The 15,811-nt window shown below is 49.5% G+C and overlaps 2 protein-coding genes across 2 annotated transcripts; both read right to left on the bottom strand.

The window, feature by feature from the left end:
* Window positions 1-425: 425 nt before the first annotated feature.
* Window positions 426-3,467, bottom strand: LOC109740704 (uncharacterized). Its single transcript, XM_020299754.4, has one exon. The coding sequence runs from the start codon at window positions 2,117-2,119 to the stop codon at window positions 1,085-1,087; it is 1,035 nt and encodes a 344-aa protein (XP_020155343.1). The 5' UTR covers window positions 2,120-3,467; the 3' UTR covers window positions 426-1,084.
* An 8-nt stretch (window positions 3,468-3,475) lies between these two features.
* LOC109740703 (protein DETOXIFICATION 40) lies at window positions 3,476-8,811 on the bottom strand. Its single transcript, XM_020299753.4, has 7 exons — window positions 8,280-8,811; window positions 5,224-5,855; window positions 5,073-5,129; window positions 4,740-4,978; window positions 4,497-4,615; window positions 4,312-4,398; window positions 3,476-3,971 (listed from the first exon to the last, which is right to left on the bottom strand). The coding sequence occupies exons 1-7, from the start codon at window positions 8,601-8,603 to the stop codon at window positions 3,900-3,902; spliced, it is 1,530 nt and encodes a 509-aa protein (XP_020155342.1). The 5' UTR covers window positions 8,604-8,811; the 3' UTR covers window positions 3,476-3,899.
* Window positions 8,812-15,811: the final 7,000 nt, after the last annotated feature.

Raw genomic sequence — 15,811 nt, 5'->3', positions numbered from 1 at the left:
TGTGAAATTAAATTTTATAATATCACAGTAAGATTAAGAAACATAAATACTACATGAGCGATGAGGGGAGAACATACCATTTTTGCATAACCATTGGACTAAAAGTTTTCACATGACTTGGACCAAAATATTATGGACCCCAATATAAATCGAATGTCCGACTTTTTACCATGACAAGTCAAATGGCCGGGATGGCAAATTATATTGTCATGGTGATGGCTTTTTCTTCAGCAAGCATGGCAAATCCTCGCCAAGGTTAGTTCTTTGCCAAGATTTGTCGTGCTTGCTGAAGGACATTCTCGTCCTCGCGACAATATAATTTGTCATCTGGGGCGTCCGATTTGCCATGGTTAAAGAATCTGACGTCAGATTTTAACATTCCTAAAAAAATATCCAGTACTCCTTGCAGCATTGCCTAGTTAATATTGCAGAGTAATAATTCATCATTAATTCTATTTATTTCCGACTCCCTGTGTTCCGGAAGGGTTGTCTTACATTTGTACAGATGTTTACATACATCCGTATCTAGACAAATCAAAGTCAACCTTTTTGGGCGGAGGTAATACAATCTTCCCTGCAGACCATTGTTCTCATAGATACAAACGAAATAATAAGTGACTAAAGCATGTTTCTAGGTTCTAATTAAGGTAGTCCAATCTGAAGCTACAATCGGTGGTCTTGGTCAATATAATGAACTTGGTCATAAACCACATTGCATAGTTTCATGTCATGACCAACTCAATCGCGGGCCACTTACTTTTACTTATAGAAGGCATGACCAATCCATTGTTCCACTTCCTCCTCTTCTTCTACCTCGGTACCCATACGTCTAAAGATATCGGTCTGTGTGTAGGTTGGGATGCAGTGAGTGCTTCTTTGAGTGGTTCTTCCTCCGTCGAACTCTTCCACCCCTCGGAGAGCCTTGGTTCTTACGTCGACGGCAATCACGCATGTCTTGTGATCCTGGTGCATCGGCTTGGTCAGGATGTAAACCACGTCGTCGTCATGGCGGCTCACAACAGGGTTGCAAACGCGGAGCCTTGTCAAGACCGGCTTTTCCTCCGCGTCTTGGTCGTCTGGCTCATCAGGCAGCAGGCTGGAATGTGTCGTGTGGTCCACCATGATCTTGGAAGCTTTCAGGTGGCGGCCTTGCTGCCACTTCACCCATGGGTCCTTCATCCTCCAGGTGTCCGCTTGCCAGTCTCCGGAGACGTCGGTGGTGCGGACGCCGGGGCTGTACATGGCGAAGTACTTGATGGCGCCGCCGCCACCAATGATGTCTCGGACGACGGACGGTTGGCCCCTTGGCTTTGAGATCGGAGCGGTAGACCATGCTTTGGAGTTGGAGATCGGACTCCGGCGGAGACGGCAGCGGGATGAAGCGCAGCACGTCGTTGTTGCAGCCCCGGAGCACGTCGTAGACGAGGATGCCGTGCCATAGGTCAACCCAGCCAATCGAGCCGTGCCTTCCTCCAATCGTGATCACCTTGTTCGTGACAGCGTACTGGTACTTCTTGTTCGTCGGCCAGTCGACGTGGACCAGCCTGCTGCTCCATGCCAAGGTCTCCGAGTCGAACAGGTGGATGCAGCGCGTCGTATGACGATCATGGCGTGTGAAGGGGTCTGAGACGAGGGTGGCGATGAAGAACTTATCGTCAGCCCGGCAGCTCAGGATTCCGACCTTCCTGTCCCCGTAAAGCTGTTGGGGCTCGGGGATCATAAGAAGAAGCGGCGGACGTCCGCCGGTGCCAGCGCCGGCGCGGTAGACGAAGAACTCGTCCGAGCGGCCGTGTCCTCGTCCCTGCGGACGGGAGACGGAGATGCGGATGAGCGCAAGGTCGTCATCCGTGGCGACGACCAGCGGCAGCTCGGGGAACGCGTCGGGTGCCAGGCCGGCGCAGTGGACGGCGAGGTGGGAGACGCGCGGCGGGCGGGCGATCCAGAAGGTGACCTGGATGGGGCCGCCGTTGCTCCTGGCGGCGGCGGCCGTGGTGGCGTTGCGCTCGCCGTCGATGTAGGCCAGCGGGTCGAGGAGGACCGTCCCTGGAGGAGTTGGGGAGTCCGGGTCGTCTTGACTATCGTCGGCGCGGCCGGCTGGACGGAGCCAGGCATGAGCCATGGAAGCTGGGGCTTGAGAAAGGGAGCAGGAAATGGCGGCGGAGTACCCTAAAAACTGCGCCGTGAGTAACTTCGGGTTTTATTCAGCTACTTGGGCTGGGCACCGATGATGAAAAATGTACTTTGGGCTTTCTTTATGCATTTTTATCTTTTGTTAGAAAAAAGTGTAGGATTTGGGCCGAGCCCAAAATAATGCTTATATTTTCAAAATATCCAGTTACGCCAATTCTCACATGCTCCAATGCTCCCATTTAAAAAAAAGGTGAATTTAAATGAGATATGGCACACAATTGTGCCCATAAAATAAATTATAGCTAGCTACATACTACTCCCTCTGTCCCATAATATAAGAACGTTTTTCAAGCTGTTTAGCTTGAAGAACATTCTTATATTATGAGACGGGGGGAGTTTTATTTAGCAACGGAAACATGACAAGAGATCTGATCATAAAAAAACCAAAACCAAAATGAAATATAATGCGGCTCTTTCGGGGGTGTTTTTCTAATTCTAAGTTCAAATGCTCCTGTTATGAACAGTAGAATCCGAAAAAATCAAGGGAAAAAAGAATTGATTAAGAAACATTGCTTAGTTTTTTAGCATCTATTTTTGAAAGTATTACGAAATGTTTTTTCTTCACGGAAATTTGCACACATGTAGAAAACTGAAAAATGTTTGTTACCAAAAATCAATTTTGTATTATTTTAAAACTATTTTTTATTTTTGTATTCGAGATTGAGTGTAGAAACTCCGTGTCAATGGCTCTTCTCCCCTCTTAGCAATTTAACCGAACTAGATCTTGATGATATCATTGCATTAACTATGACAATAGCGATAATCCAAAGATGACACTCGAGGAAAGTTGGCAACAAAAATGCTTGAGTGTGCTAGGAGGGTGCAAATTTTCATTGTGAGATGACACTCGAGGAGTTATAGGTGAAAAAAAAAACACAAATTCAAATCTCCAGAACACCTTTTTGGCGTTTGCTTCATAGCTGAAATCTGTTTTGTTGCCACTAGCAAGCGATTACCACTTACCGCCCGAATAGTGTGTGGTTTCCATGTAACAATTTGGATGTCTTTGGCAATGCAGTTTATATTGTACAAAGTCAGAGAGTGTGTATTGAAGTGTTGCAAACAAGTAGCGAATGTTACTCTCAAAAGATACAAGCACTATCATGCAACACTTGAATGGGTGGTTAGTGAAGTTCAAGAGCATAGTAACCACGTTAACGAAGTATGTCCGCAATTTGGTAGGCAACAAGTACTGGGGGGCGGGGGGCGGTGAAGCTTGTCAACATGGGTTTCAGTTTTGAAGATCTCATCACATCAAAGACAATGGTGAGAAGTGGCAAGACAATGATGAAAAGAGATTATCAATTGGGTCCACAGTTTGAGAGAGAGAAGAATTTCAAGACCAAAGGATGAGAGAATCTTATGACATCATGCTTTAGATTGCTTTTGCATGCCTCCCATACTATATGCACACAGCTAATGGATTTTTATTGACCGCTGTACCCCTAGTGCAGTCCAACAATATTGATATCTCACACAAAAAAAGTGATCTCATCCACACTAATCTATCATCGCCATAGAACCCCGTTACTAGCTAGTAACATGACAGGATCGCCGCTGCTACCGTGCTTGCGAAGCGGGAATAGCAGAACGGAAGTAGGGAATTTCAATGGTGAATTGCACGATGAACAGATGCACTTTACACATTTTAGGGAGATCAACTTGCGAACGAACCACATTTCTGTTGATCATATACAGGATCCACCGTTTCATTCTTGGCCTGCTAATAGAGGCATCTTGTTGCCTTCCCACTTGTTCAATCTTTTCCTTGCTTCGGCCACCTGCAATCAGATCAGAAGGTAAGTCTTCGTGTGTTTCTCGTAGATAACCACCAGGTCACCATCCACCTGCTAATCTTGTAATAATGTGACTATGGCGTATTGGTGGTCTTTTGGGGGTGTTCAACTTTCCAATGTGTGACTTGTTAACTTCTCCCTCCGTGAACAAATACAAGAGCGTTTAGATCACTAGTAATTTTGTATTAATGTTGGTTCAGAATCCGTGTCCGTTGGAATATCACTGTCTTCAAGCCAATTTTCGCATAGCTTGGGCTTAGAGAAACCCATTGCAGTCTTGAAGGTCCTAATGTATATTCGGTCGAGGGGAATGTCATATGTGTACCTCTTTGTTCCAGTCGGTCCTCACGGTAACCCACACCAGGATCACGGTCTGCATAAAGGTGCCTCCGATCATACCGCTCCATATGCCCTGCATTTTGTGTCACCCACTATTACATGTCAAGAAAGTGATATGCATGATTGATCAGGGTGAGGTAGGTTATCCAGAACCATCCACGGATGCCTTACCGCCGCACCGAGGTCGAAGTAGAAGCCGAGGAGGCAACCAAGAGGGATGCCGACGACGTAGTAGCAGCCAACGTTGACGTAGGCGACAAATGCTTGCCACCCACAGCCCACGGCCACCCCTGCTTATAACATCCACATCAGTGTGCATCCAAACGAATTTAATGTTTTCGTTGCTTCTGTCTAAAGCTGAGAGCCCCAAAACTGAACAGAAAAATGTTATCTTCTGTGTGTGTTCTGATATACCTGACAATACTGGCTGGATGCCGTTGAGGATGAGGGTGAGCGCCAGGAGCGGCGTCAGCTTGGACACCGCCGCCGCCACATCGTCGCCTCCCGTGTAAATGTAACTGATGTAGTCACGGAAGAACAGGATGACTATCGAGATTATCGCCGCCAAGATGAACGACAGCACCGTCACCACCACCACCGAGAACGCCGCCGACTTGGGGTTGCCCGCGCCAAGCTCATTGCTCACCCTCACGCTGTATTGCAAAACATGCACGTGTAAGAATCCAGTTCATTTCACCTGGCGCAGTTAAAGCAAGTGAAAACTTTACAAGTGGTTAACAACTTTACCTAGCTGCTGCATTGAATCCAACTGAGATCATGAACACCCATCCTGAAATGGTCATGCTGCGAACACACATAAACACAACAGAATGATTAGTTGTGCCATCATCTCGGCAGACCAGGCAATCAATGACAAGTTCAGATAAAAACCAGTTACCAGACAGAGAGCGATGCGAGAGCCATTTCGGGGTCCTTGAGGAGGCCAGCAATGAGCACGAGTATCTGGAAGTACCAAGTCTCGAGGCAGAGCATGATGGCGGAGGCCAGGGACAGCTTGAAAAACTCGGGCAAGCCGGAGAACGCCTGGACGGAGAACCCAGTCCACGTGAGGCGGCACCGGCTGCTGGTGACGATATAGATGAACTGCCCAATGACAATGATCCACCAGCTGACGCTGAGCATGAGCGAGGCGCCCAGAAGCCCCAGCCCAAACTTGTAGACAACGAGGTAGCTGAGGACGAGGTGGACGGCGAGCGTGGCCGTGGAGATGTAGGCGCTGGGCGCCATGATGCTCTGCGCCTGCATGAACTTCTGGATGGGGAAGTTGGAGGCGTAGGCAAAGATCTGTGGGATGAGGCCGTAGACGAAGATGGCCGCGGCGCTGGCTATCTCGGGGGACTCGCCGAGGAGGATGAGGATGGGGCGGGAGAACGCGTAGAGGACGGCGAGCGGGATGCCGGTGGCCATGAGCAGGACAGTGGAGCGTTGCATGTAGATGCCCAGCATGTCGAACTTGTTCGCGCCGTACGCCTGCCCGCATAGAGTCTCCACCGCGCTCCCCATGCCAAGCTGCAAAGCATTGCAGAGTTGGTCAATTAGAATTCTAGTTTTGTAATTCCAAAATGCTTCGGCTTTCTGAGAAACTGATGTGGAGTGGTTTTGAAATTGCGTAACCTGACTGAAATAATTATGTAATGCATATATAAATGAATCTCAAGTTAAGAAATAGGAATGAAATAATTGACAAATGCATGTGCAATATATCTGCAATTATGCATTGGGAAAGAAATATGATAGAAATCCTGTGCAAATGCGCATTCAAATTTCAATTTTGTATTTGAAATTGCTTTAGTTTTTGCTGCCTTTTTGTAAATATATGTGAAACTTTTAACTTGGAATTCATTTGAAAAAAAATCCATAAAAAAAAGTGATACTTCAGCTTGTGAGACTTTTCTGAAATGTATCTTTTGTTTACAGCATGTTTTCATGGTGTATATGAAATTCCTGAATTTTAGACTGTGGCACTTGGTCTGAATATACGAGGATCTTCTGAAATTTAGGAAAATGTTGTGTAATTCATATGAATGATCCGTGCAAAATTTACTGGAATTGGGCTAAAGAAAACTAAAATGAACATTTGAAAAGGAGAGTTTGGAACTAGAAAGTTCAATTATTGTTTTCAATTACAGGGCCCGCCAAATTAGCTACGAGTACAGCAGGCTGAGGACAGACACTGTCCTCCCCGCAAGAAAAGATAGCGTTTGAATGTGAAAACAGTGGTGTAGGGCGAAAGCATTGAGGGCAGTGTCTCCCACGTGTGTTGGGTTGGATCTACTCACTCAGATTCTAGTCCCTACATCCATAACCAGTCGTGAAGTAGGTGAGAACTACTCACAGGCTAGAATGGAGGATCGAAATAATTGGTAGTGGTAGGAAGACACGAGCGCCTGACGTGACTTTTTGTTTCGACAGAGAAAAAGGAGCTCGTGATGCGACGTGACATGACGCGCCGGACCGGAGAAATCGCATCCCTGCTGCACCGAAGGTCGTCCAAAGGAGCAAAGCCAACGCTGCAGCCTGGAAGGACCGAGCCTGTCGTTGAGTAGTACGCACTCGTGGTCAATGATAATAAGCACGCGAACAAAACAAGGCCGGTTCACTTCTTCATCGGCGGGGTTGCGCTGCAAACGCCGGTCGATGCTCGCTGGAACCGGGCGCTGGTAGAATTGATTGATTGATTATTCTGAGCGCAATCTAGATTGAATATACGAGGAAGCTACGAAATAAAATGCACCTGGAGTTCATTTTGTGACATTTCGGCTTGCGGCGATTTCTTTCGGTGGCTCAGAAATGCATTTGAGTTCCAGTGAAATTTCTGTGGCGTTTCAGTTCGCGGCGATTTCGGGAAATGCGCCTGAAGTTCATTTTGCGGCAAGACCGGGATAAAATGGAAACATGTAACAAATTTCAAAATGATTGCAATTAACTCGTTTCTAAAACAATATTGCAATAAGAGCGTATGAAATCAAGTCTGAAAATAAGAGCATTTGAATCGGACTTGAAGCCATAAGAAATGCATTCTCGAATGTAATTCAAACTCCATGTTTGATAGGTCAAAAAAGAAATAACCAAGTTCGATTGTTATTTTTATTACACGACCCACCAAAACAGTTACGTATAAATACAGTACGTCACTAAAAAATTTACTGTAGGCTGAATAGGCACTGTCCTGTCCTCCCCGCGAAGGCATTGAGGGCGCACAGCGTGCACCGGTGGCAGCGGCATCCTCATTCACTCCCACGTGTGTTCCGTTGGGTTGGATGATCTACTTGTAGATTCTAGAGGGAGGGCGGCTACGGGTCTCACTTACCTACCGCCGTTCCACAAGTCCATAACCAGTCGTCATGTATCTATCTATCTATCTATCACGTAGGTGAGGACAACTCACAGAGGATGAGATCTGAGAATTGAATTGCACGAGCTGGAACCGATGATTGAAGAATTGGTACGAAGGCACGAGGTAAGCTCATGATGCGACATGTTTTCAAAAGAGAGAAAAGGAACTCTGGATGTGACATGGCATGATACGCCGGAGAAATTGCACCTCCTTTTTCAGAAAACAAGGGGAGAAATCGCATCGCTTGGCCCAAGCAAAAGCAAACACTGCCCAGCCTCTTGGTTCAGTGATTTCAAAAAAAAGAAAAAAACGGGTGTTGGTAGATTGACTTGAATAGTAATAATCCGAGGCACGCACTATTACCGGACAGTCTAGTGCGTGCCTTTCATGTAATGGACTGTTATGGAGTAGAACATAATCTATCTTCAATTTTTTTTTTTAAAAAAAAAACTATTACCGGAGCAGTTAGCATCCTGTGGATTCGGCCTCGGAAAGGAAAAGGCGGCCGGGATTGCACGATCGGGTGCGTAATCCATCGAGGATTGCGTAATAATGATTAATCTAGGACTAGGAGGAGGAGGGGTCGTGGGTCGTACCATGAGGCCGTAGGCGAAGACCTGGATGCCGGTGTTGCCGAGGGAGGCGGCGGCGAGCTCCAGCGTGCCCAGGTGGCCGGAGAAGATCTGCGTGGACATGGACATGAGGTAGTTGATCATGTACACCAGCACGGCCGGCGCCGCCAGCCGCACCAGCATCCGCATCTCCACCGCCGTCGCCGCGCACATCCGCCGCGCCCACGGCACCGACTCGTCGCTCAGGATGCTCTCCAGCCGCTTGCTGGCCGCCCCGTGCCCCTCCTCGCCCTCGCTGCCGGCCGGCGGCGGCAGCAGCGGGCTCTGCAGCTTGCTGTCCGCAGCCATGGGTGCGTGAGTGGTGTCTGGGTGCGGGTGTGGTGTCTTCCTGCCTGCCTCTGTTTCCTGTGGCCGAGGGCGGAGATGCAGAGGAGGGAGCTCTGCTCGGCGCTGTCCTGTGTGTGGGCTATATAAATCAACAAAGCTGCGGTGGCGGCGGCGGCCAGGGAAAAAATAGGAAGTGGGTTGTGGCTGCGATGTGTGTCCTTTTGGCTCGCCTCCTCCGGAAATGCGGAGTTTGGTTTGGGTTTTTGCTCTCACGGCTATTGATTTGGTTTTGCGGTTGGAGTGCGTGTGCGAGAGAGCATGTTTGTTGTATCTGCCGGCACGCACACTCGGAAATTGCTGCATCTTTACTGACTTAGTTTGGTCTCTGATGGCATGCCAGTGATACGTAGTACTCTCTCCGTCTAGGTGTGTAAATTATCTTACGAAAATCAAATAATCCCAAAACATTTAGACACGATACATTAACTCCCTCCTTGTTTCTTGTTTCATGGCATATCAACCAAACCAATAAGAGATGTGGGCCATGCATGCTTTCAATGACTTGAGACTACTATACATGACATGCAGTGGTTAGTTCAATGCATGCAATTCTATTAATTAGCAAAAAAAAATTAAATTCTCTCGTTTTCCCCTTCGCCTTGGTCGTGGTGCACAACCTAAGATGACTTATACACCTAGACGGAGCGAGTACTACTACAGTATTTACCAAAAAGGGTTTCCCCCGCTTTGTATTCCAAAGCAAACCACCATAGACACATCGCAATGCTGGGGCGAGCAGCACAACGAGCCCAAAGAAAAAAATGCCAACAACGGCAGCTCGACAAAGCGCGGATGACCCGCGACCGCTGCGCCCTCCGGAAACAAACCACCACAGCCCGAGGCTCTGATCTACCGCGAACTAAGCAGCACCTCCAAGAAGGGATGCGACGCCCACGACGCGGCTGCCCGGACAAGTCCTTAGGGTTTCCCCCAGTACGCGGAGGGAGGTGGGGATAGCTACTCCCGACACCCTCCAAGAAGGGATAGTGGCACCCGCCGGTGTCACCGCGTCGGAGCCGGACGAACCAGCAAGGATTTCTCCCGCACGCCAAACCCCACCAACCAATCAGAGCCGACCAGCCAAACCACCGCCCAACTATGCGCAATCACGGTTGTGCCGCCCCCAACACCGTCTCGCTGCGAACACCACCACGAGGCCAAGAAGAGCGGAGAGAGGATCTGAGTGATGGGAGCAGCAGCATCAAGGCCGAGCGGGAGGGAACCACCTCCACCGCCGTCGTGCGGGAGGCCCGCACCTCCGGCACCGTCGCGGTAGCCGTCCGGACACGGCAGCGGGGCATACCAGGCCACCCCCTGGCCCGGTCAGGCCCGAAACGGGCCCGCTAAGCCCCGCCGGCCACGCTGCAGCAAGCTGGCGTCGACGCTGCCAGCCCCCGCCGATCATCGCCGCTCGCCACCGCCTCCTGAAGGCCATGCCGACGCCACGCCTGTCGCCGGCCTGTCCCGACCCAGATGGAGCCCGAAGGGCCCAGATCTGGGCCGGGCGGGCGCCCCCAGCCCGCGCTGCCCCGCCGCCGACGGCGCTGCCGCCGCCCCCGCCGCCGCGCAGGACCGCCGCCGCATGAAGACACTGCCCGGAGCCGCTCCATCCCGCGCCGGAGAAACCCTAGACGGGGAAGGGCCGGGGGCCGCCGCCACCAACGTCGCCCGGGCCAGGCCCGACGCGGGCGCCGACGACGGCGGCGGGGAGGAGGAGGAGGGAGGGGACGCACGCGGGGACGGAGGGGAGGCATGGCCGGCCACCCGCGGGGGCGGCGCGGTCGCGGACGAGAGAGGGAGGCGACAACAAACTTTGGATGGGGCCACAGTCAGTTCCGTACTACTACAGTTCTACCGCTTCTAGATTGAAACATGTCGTGTTTCTTGGATTACTGCCGGAACAACTCTAGCCGATGCGCTTTTCGCCGCCGGGCTATATAGTTAGCGCATCCAAGGCGGAACGTAAATCTCCCACGACCGTGTGAACCATACTGTTCGCACCGTCCAGCGTCGACCTGTATCGGTCCGCTCCGCGGGGCGGTCTGGACGCGATTTCTCTCCTAAATTAGAGATAAAGGTGAGAGAGGTTTGCGGGAGTCCGGACACCCGAAACATAGGACTCAGACATCCTCAGCCCATCCAATCCCCCCTTCCGGTCCCATTTTCTTCCACTTCGTCCCTTCTCTCCCTCACTTTGCATCCGCACCCTCCACCTCCGCCGCCGCTGCTGTTCGTTTCCGGCCGCCACAGAGGCATTGCCGGACGTCCGCAACCAGCACCGACGCGCCCGCTCGCCGTTTCGACGGAGCTTTCAGCCCTGGAGCCATTTGTAACCAGGTACACTCCGACGACCTCCATGCCGGACACCACGCCCGCAGGTGTTCGGTCAAATGGCACTGAGCTTATTTTCAAATGTTATGTCATTTTTTAGAGTACGAATGATGGTGAGCTACTCGACCATGGAGGATGAGTTGTTGTGCGATGCGTGGCTGGTTGTATCAGTGGATTTCATAGGCAAGACCAGAGGGCCGCCCTACTATGAGCAAGTGCATGAAAAGTTTCACGCGGGCAAGCACGTTGCGCCCTATGACATGTATATCATTCAACGACGCAATGTGAGGTCGTTGTCGTATCGCTGGCGTGCTATCCAGGTCAGCGTCATCAAGTTTTGCAACTTGGCTAGTCAGCTGGAGGCAAGGTGGCCATTTCACGCGGACATGGACGAGATGGTAAGTTTTACTTCCTCTTGCTCAACTTGTTAATTGATTCATTCACTTAATGTTGGTCTACACATTATATGTAGCCCGCACGCGTCGCGGTGGTGTACCACAGGTCAGAGGGGTGGCCATTTACGTGCACACACTGCTGGACAAAACTGAAGGGAAGTATGTGTGGGAGGACATGATCCGTTCATGAAAAACTTATTGGACATCCGGGGTCTAGTCGAATTTGAGACCTTGTTGTACTAGACTTAATTTGCATGAATACGTGCACACACTGCTGGACAAAACTGAAGGGAAGTATGTGTGGGAGGACATGATCCGTTCATGAAGTATGTGTGGATGATTTGTGCTATTTTCCATCCGAACTTTCATGAATATCGGTCGGTTTGCATGAATTTCATCTGCTTTGTTAAAATGCGGTTTGAAATGTATGCGGCTAGCGTTGGATGGCTGCCTCTCGCATCCGTGTCCGCGGACTGGTCCCCCCTGTCCGCGGACGGATGCGGGGGGATTTTTGCGGGTTGCCATTGGAGATGCCCTTACGACCGTTTTAGGGTTTTTTTTGTCGGAACAGGTGCACTAAAGTTTCCCTGATCCGTAAAAAATATACGAGCAACCGACAAAGCGTTGCGTCCGCAGCTATATCTACGCTTGGGGAGAGGGGTGGGTGTTACGTCTTGGATAAGCTCCGCTCCCCTTCGCCACTTTTATTTCGTCTTGGGGGAGGGGTGCGAGCAGCTTTGGCCGTCCATCAAGAGGCTCCGCGACGCGGAGATCGAGCACCATGCCGCGAAGGAAGTGGTGGAGGCCGGTGAAGAGGGCGCCACCGAACGCCTCGAGGCGGCGAAGGAGGCGTTCCAGCTCACCAACATCCTCTATCGGCCGGCGTGTGACCGTAGAGGTTGGTGCTCACCACATCGGCCTGCCATTCGCAGGTCAGGCCGAGGACGCACCGACAACCAAAGAATGGGTCACGCAAGCCGTGGCCCTCGGCGTACTCAAGATGGAATCCTCCGAAGACCTGGCGTATACTTCAAGGCATATTTGAATGATCGGCATGTTAACCCTAGTTGTAGCCGACATATTTTGTAACCCTAGTGACCCGGTGCCTATATAAGACAAGGGATTTAGTCTGTAGAGGCAAGTTAGAACTCGTTCATAAACTCAAGGTAGATCATCTTGTACTCGGCACCCCATCACAATCGATATAACAAAGAGCAGGACGTTGGGGAGAGGGCCTAAACCTGGGTAATATCGTGTACCTCTCTACATCATGTTACCATCTATCCGAGAACACTAGCTCGGGACCCCCTACCCGGGATCCGCCAGTTTGCACCAACATTGGTGGTCTGATAACCCACAAGTATAGGGGATCGCAACAGTTTTTGAGGGTAGAGTATTCAACCCAAATTTATTGATTCGACACAAGGGGAGCCAAAGAATATTCTCAAGTATTAGCAGCTGAGTTGTCAATTCAGCCACACCTGAAAGACTTAATATCTGCAGCAAAATACTTAGTAGCAAAGTAATATGAAAGTAACGGTAACAGTGGCAAAAGTAACAGTAGCAGTTTTGTAGCAATCGTGACAGTGGCAACGAAAAAGTAACGAAGCAAAGATCAATATGTCGAATATGTGGAAGTCATTATGGGCACACCAGCCCCTACTTGGCACGCGAACTAACGGAGAAGAATCTCGACAGATCCCTGCATAGGGTTCCTCATGGATTGGAGCGCATAGAGGATCAGATTGGGGTACACACAAGATACAGATTTACCTAGGTTTAGGCCTCCATGATGGAGTAATACCCTACGTCCTGCATGTCAGATTGTATTGATTGTGTTTCTCTCGTGGAGAGATGAGGAGATGATAGACGCCGACTTGGGAGACCCCTACCTCCCCTTATATAGGTGGATGAGGGGTAAGATTACATGTGCCCAAGTCGGTTTGCATGGCTTGGCGCCCAAATTTTCTACTATAGTACATGTATTATGGTAGAAGTAAACGTATATTCTTCCAGAGGAAGCCCACCGTTAGTGGCAAGAGGCTTAGGGTTTTGGTGGGGTTTTGGGTGGGCCGGGGGTGTCGGAGTCTTACGTGTCTATTGTCCGGGCTCCCGCGAACCTCCCATCGCTAATTTGTCTCGCGTTTGCCGAAAAAAGTACGTCCAGACCGCTCGATGAATCAGTACAGACGCACGTTGGACGACACAACACACCCGAATAGCGCAGTTTGAATGTATGTGGACGGTTTGAGGGTCCGCTTTGAAAGTGCCCTAACTACGCAAGAGTGTAACACATGCGCCGTTGTACCATTTCTTTCGCTCATTTATTTACATGATCTGAATAGAGTACTGGCTTAGTTTTTTCTCAATTTGCATATTAGCTTTATCTCAAGTCAAAACCTAAAAGTTTCAACGTGCGTGTGTATTGGTTCATCGAGTATCTTTGAGAGACTGAACCGGCATATTATCTTGAAATTTACGAAGTCGTCGTAGGCGTCTCGTCGTCGACGGGAACATCTCCTCGCACTGAAAGCGCACCGCCGAAAATCCTGAAAAAAAAATACAGAAATAATGCGTGCACCGGGACTTAAACCTTGGTGGGCCGAGAATATCAGTGTCTCTCTAACCATTCAACCACATGTTGCCATGTTGGTTCACCGGAATGTAATCTAAATACAGTAGTGAGCACGACCGGACTCGCAACGCGCGCATCCATCCGATCCCAAATGTCTACGGAATCGGTCCAAAATAGAAATATTCCGCTATGTGGCCACTATTCTTAATACATGAGACGCGTCTGTGCATTTTCATTTAGTAAACCTTTTCATCGATTTTTGCAGCTGGCACCTTCTAGATCAAACGGTTGCTGACAGCTCAAGATGTGCATACAACCCCACAAAAAAGACATTTGGCATCAGTTCTCCCGCTCACGTGGAACACGAGGCTAGGCTCAACCAGGACCTCGGTACTACTCAAGATCTGCTCGTCTTATTTCCATCTCATCATCAGCGTCGAAGTTTTCTATCAGAACAACAGTTTGCTAAAAGTCAGTTTGCTGTATCACCGAAGAAAAGGCTCACCCAGGACCTCAATCAGTACTCAAAATTTGCTTGTCTTATTTTCATCATCTTGTCCGCGTCAAAGTTCTCTATCAGAACAACAGTGGACCAAAAATCAGCACAGTATCATCGAAGAAAAGGAAATCAGATAGTAGTATAGCAGGAAGCTTGAGCAGCAGCCACAGGTACGATCGCATCCCAACGATTTCTCGTGCAGATTGGAGGATGGAAACGGTGCGGTCAGAGCTGACGCAAGTGCGCGCAGCGACAGCTACGTGCGTGTTTGGAGGCGTCTGCGATCCATCGGGTGGACGACGCCTTAGTACTGGTGGTACTACATTGAAGTCGTCGTACTAGAGTAGAACGTTTTAGCTAACTGCCATTGTCGATTGGCGTCATTTCTTACGTACGCGCGTGGCGGCCTGTGTGTGCGCCCGTGGCATCACAGTCACGGGGAAGGCCGAAGGTTCACGGAACGGAACAAGTGTACTGCTGCCTCCAATGATGTGTAGTCGATGAACTGGTATCTTTCCTTCCTTCCTTCTTTCTTTCTTTCTTTCTTCTTCGCCAATGATGTGTAATCGATGAAGGACACGATTTCTGAATCGGAGCGTGTCACAGTTTGGCTTGTCGAGTTATTTGAGTAGACGGGTGATAACATATAGTACATGTTGGTTGACACGGTAGACGGGCCGGCGCACATGGCGCAATTTATAGTCGGTGTAGGTAGGCATCGTTTTCTTTACTGTGCAAGGACTAGATGTGGCACCCGATGGCTCCCTCCAAGATCGCTGCCGAGTGCCGACGCGTCCACGCATGCCGCAGTTTCCAGGCTTCCAGTCCAGGCAGGCTTCATTTTCTTTTTACCAAGGACTAGACGTGGCACACGCACAAATCAGAAGCTCTGTCGCAGCGCGGCAGGAGTGGTAACAGTGTCTGGCCGATGAGCGTTTCCATCAGAGACAAGGACGGGCGGCTTCAATCAAGCGATCAAGACGACAGTGCTGGTGTTGTCCTGAGATTTGTCAGCCTGTTTTGTTTTTCCTTACTGGAAATGGGTTTTGTCAAGCTGGTCTTTTTTCTAAAAATAATACATTTTGGACTGCAATAGCCAGCGACCGTTCGCAAATGCCGAGCGGCGCGGCTGGCAGTTTTAGTGCTTGGGAAATCATTTTTCTTTTTCTTTTTTATCTCTCTTTTCCTTAGGATGTTTCTTCCTTGTATTTCTCCTTTTCTTTATTTTTAGGAAAATAAGAATAATGTTAAAAATAGTATGAACATATATTCTAACATATGCGAGCAAATTTATATTTTGGCATGTACAAACAAACATTTTAAAAATACGAAATTCCTTGAAATACATGAACATTTTTTAAATAAGAGA

Source organism: Aegilops tauschii, chromosome 5 (assembly GCF_002575655.3).
Source record: "Aegilops tauschii subsp. strangulata cultivar AL8/78 chromosome 5, Aet v6.0, whole genome shotgun sequence".
NCBI classification, from domain to species: domain Eukaryota; kingdom Viridiplantae; phylum Streptophyta; class Magnoliopsida; order Poales; family Poaceae; genus Aegilops; species Aegilops tauschii.
The sequence above is the reverse complement of the archived record's forward strand: the minus strand, read 5'-3'. Positions and strand labels throughout refer to the sequence as shown.

What these genes read in the sequence shown, in the direction of transcription:
- LOC109740703 (XM_020299753.4), bottom strand. Translation starts at nt 8,603, where the DNA reads ATGGCTGCGGACAGCAAGCTGCAGAGCCCGCTGCTGCCGCCGCCGGCC. An exon ending in CTCGCATCGCTCTCTGTCTG is followed by an intron (nt 5,130 to 5,223) that starts GTAACTGGTTTT and finishes GTGTGTTCGCAG; the next exon opens with CATGACCATTTCAGGATGGG. An exon ending in GGATTCAATGCAGCAGCTAG is followed by an intron (nt 4,979 to 5,072) that starts GTAAAGTTGTTA and finishes TTTGCAATACAG; the next exon opens with CGTGAGGGTGAGCAATGAGC.
- LOC109740704 (XM_020299754.4), bottom strand. Translation starts at nt 2,119, where the DNA reads ATGGCTCATGCCTGGCTCCGTCCAGCCGGCCGCGCCGACGATAGTCAA.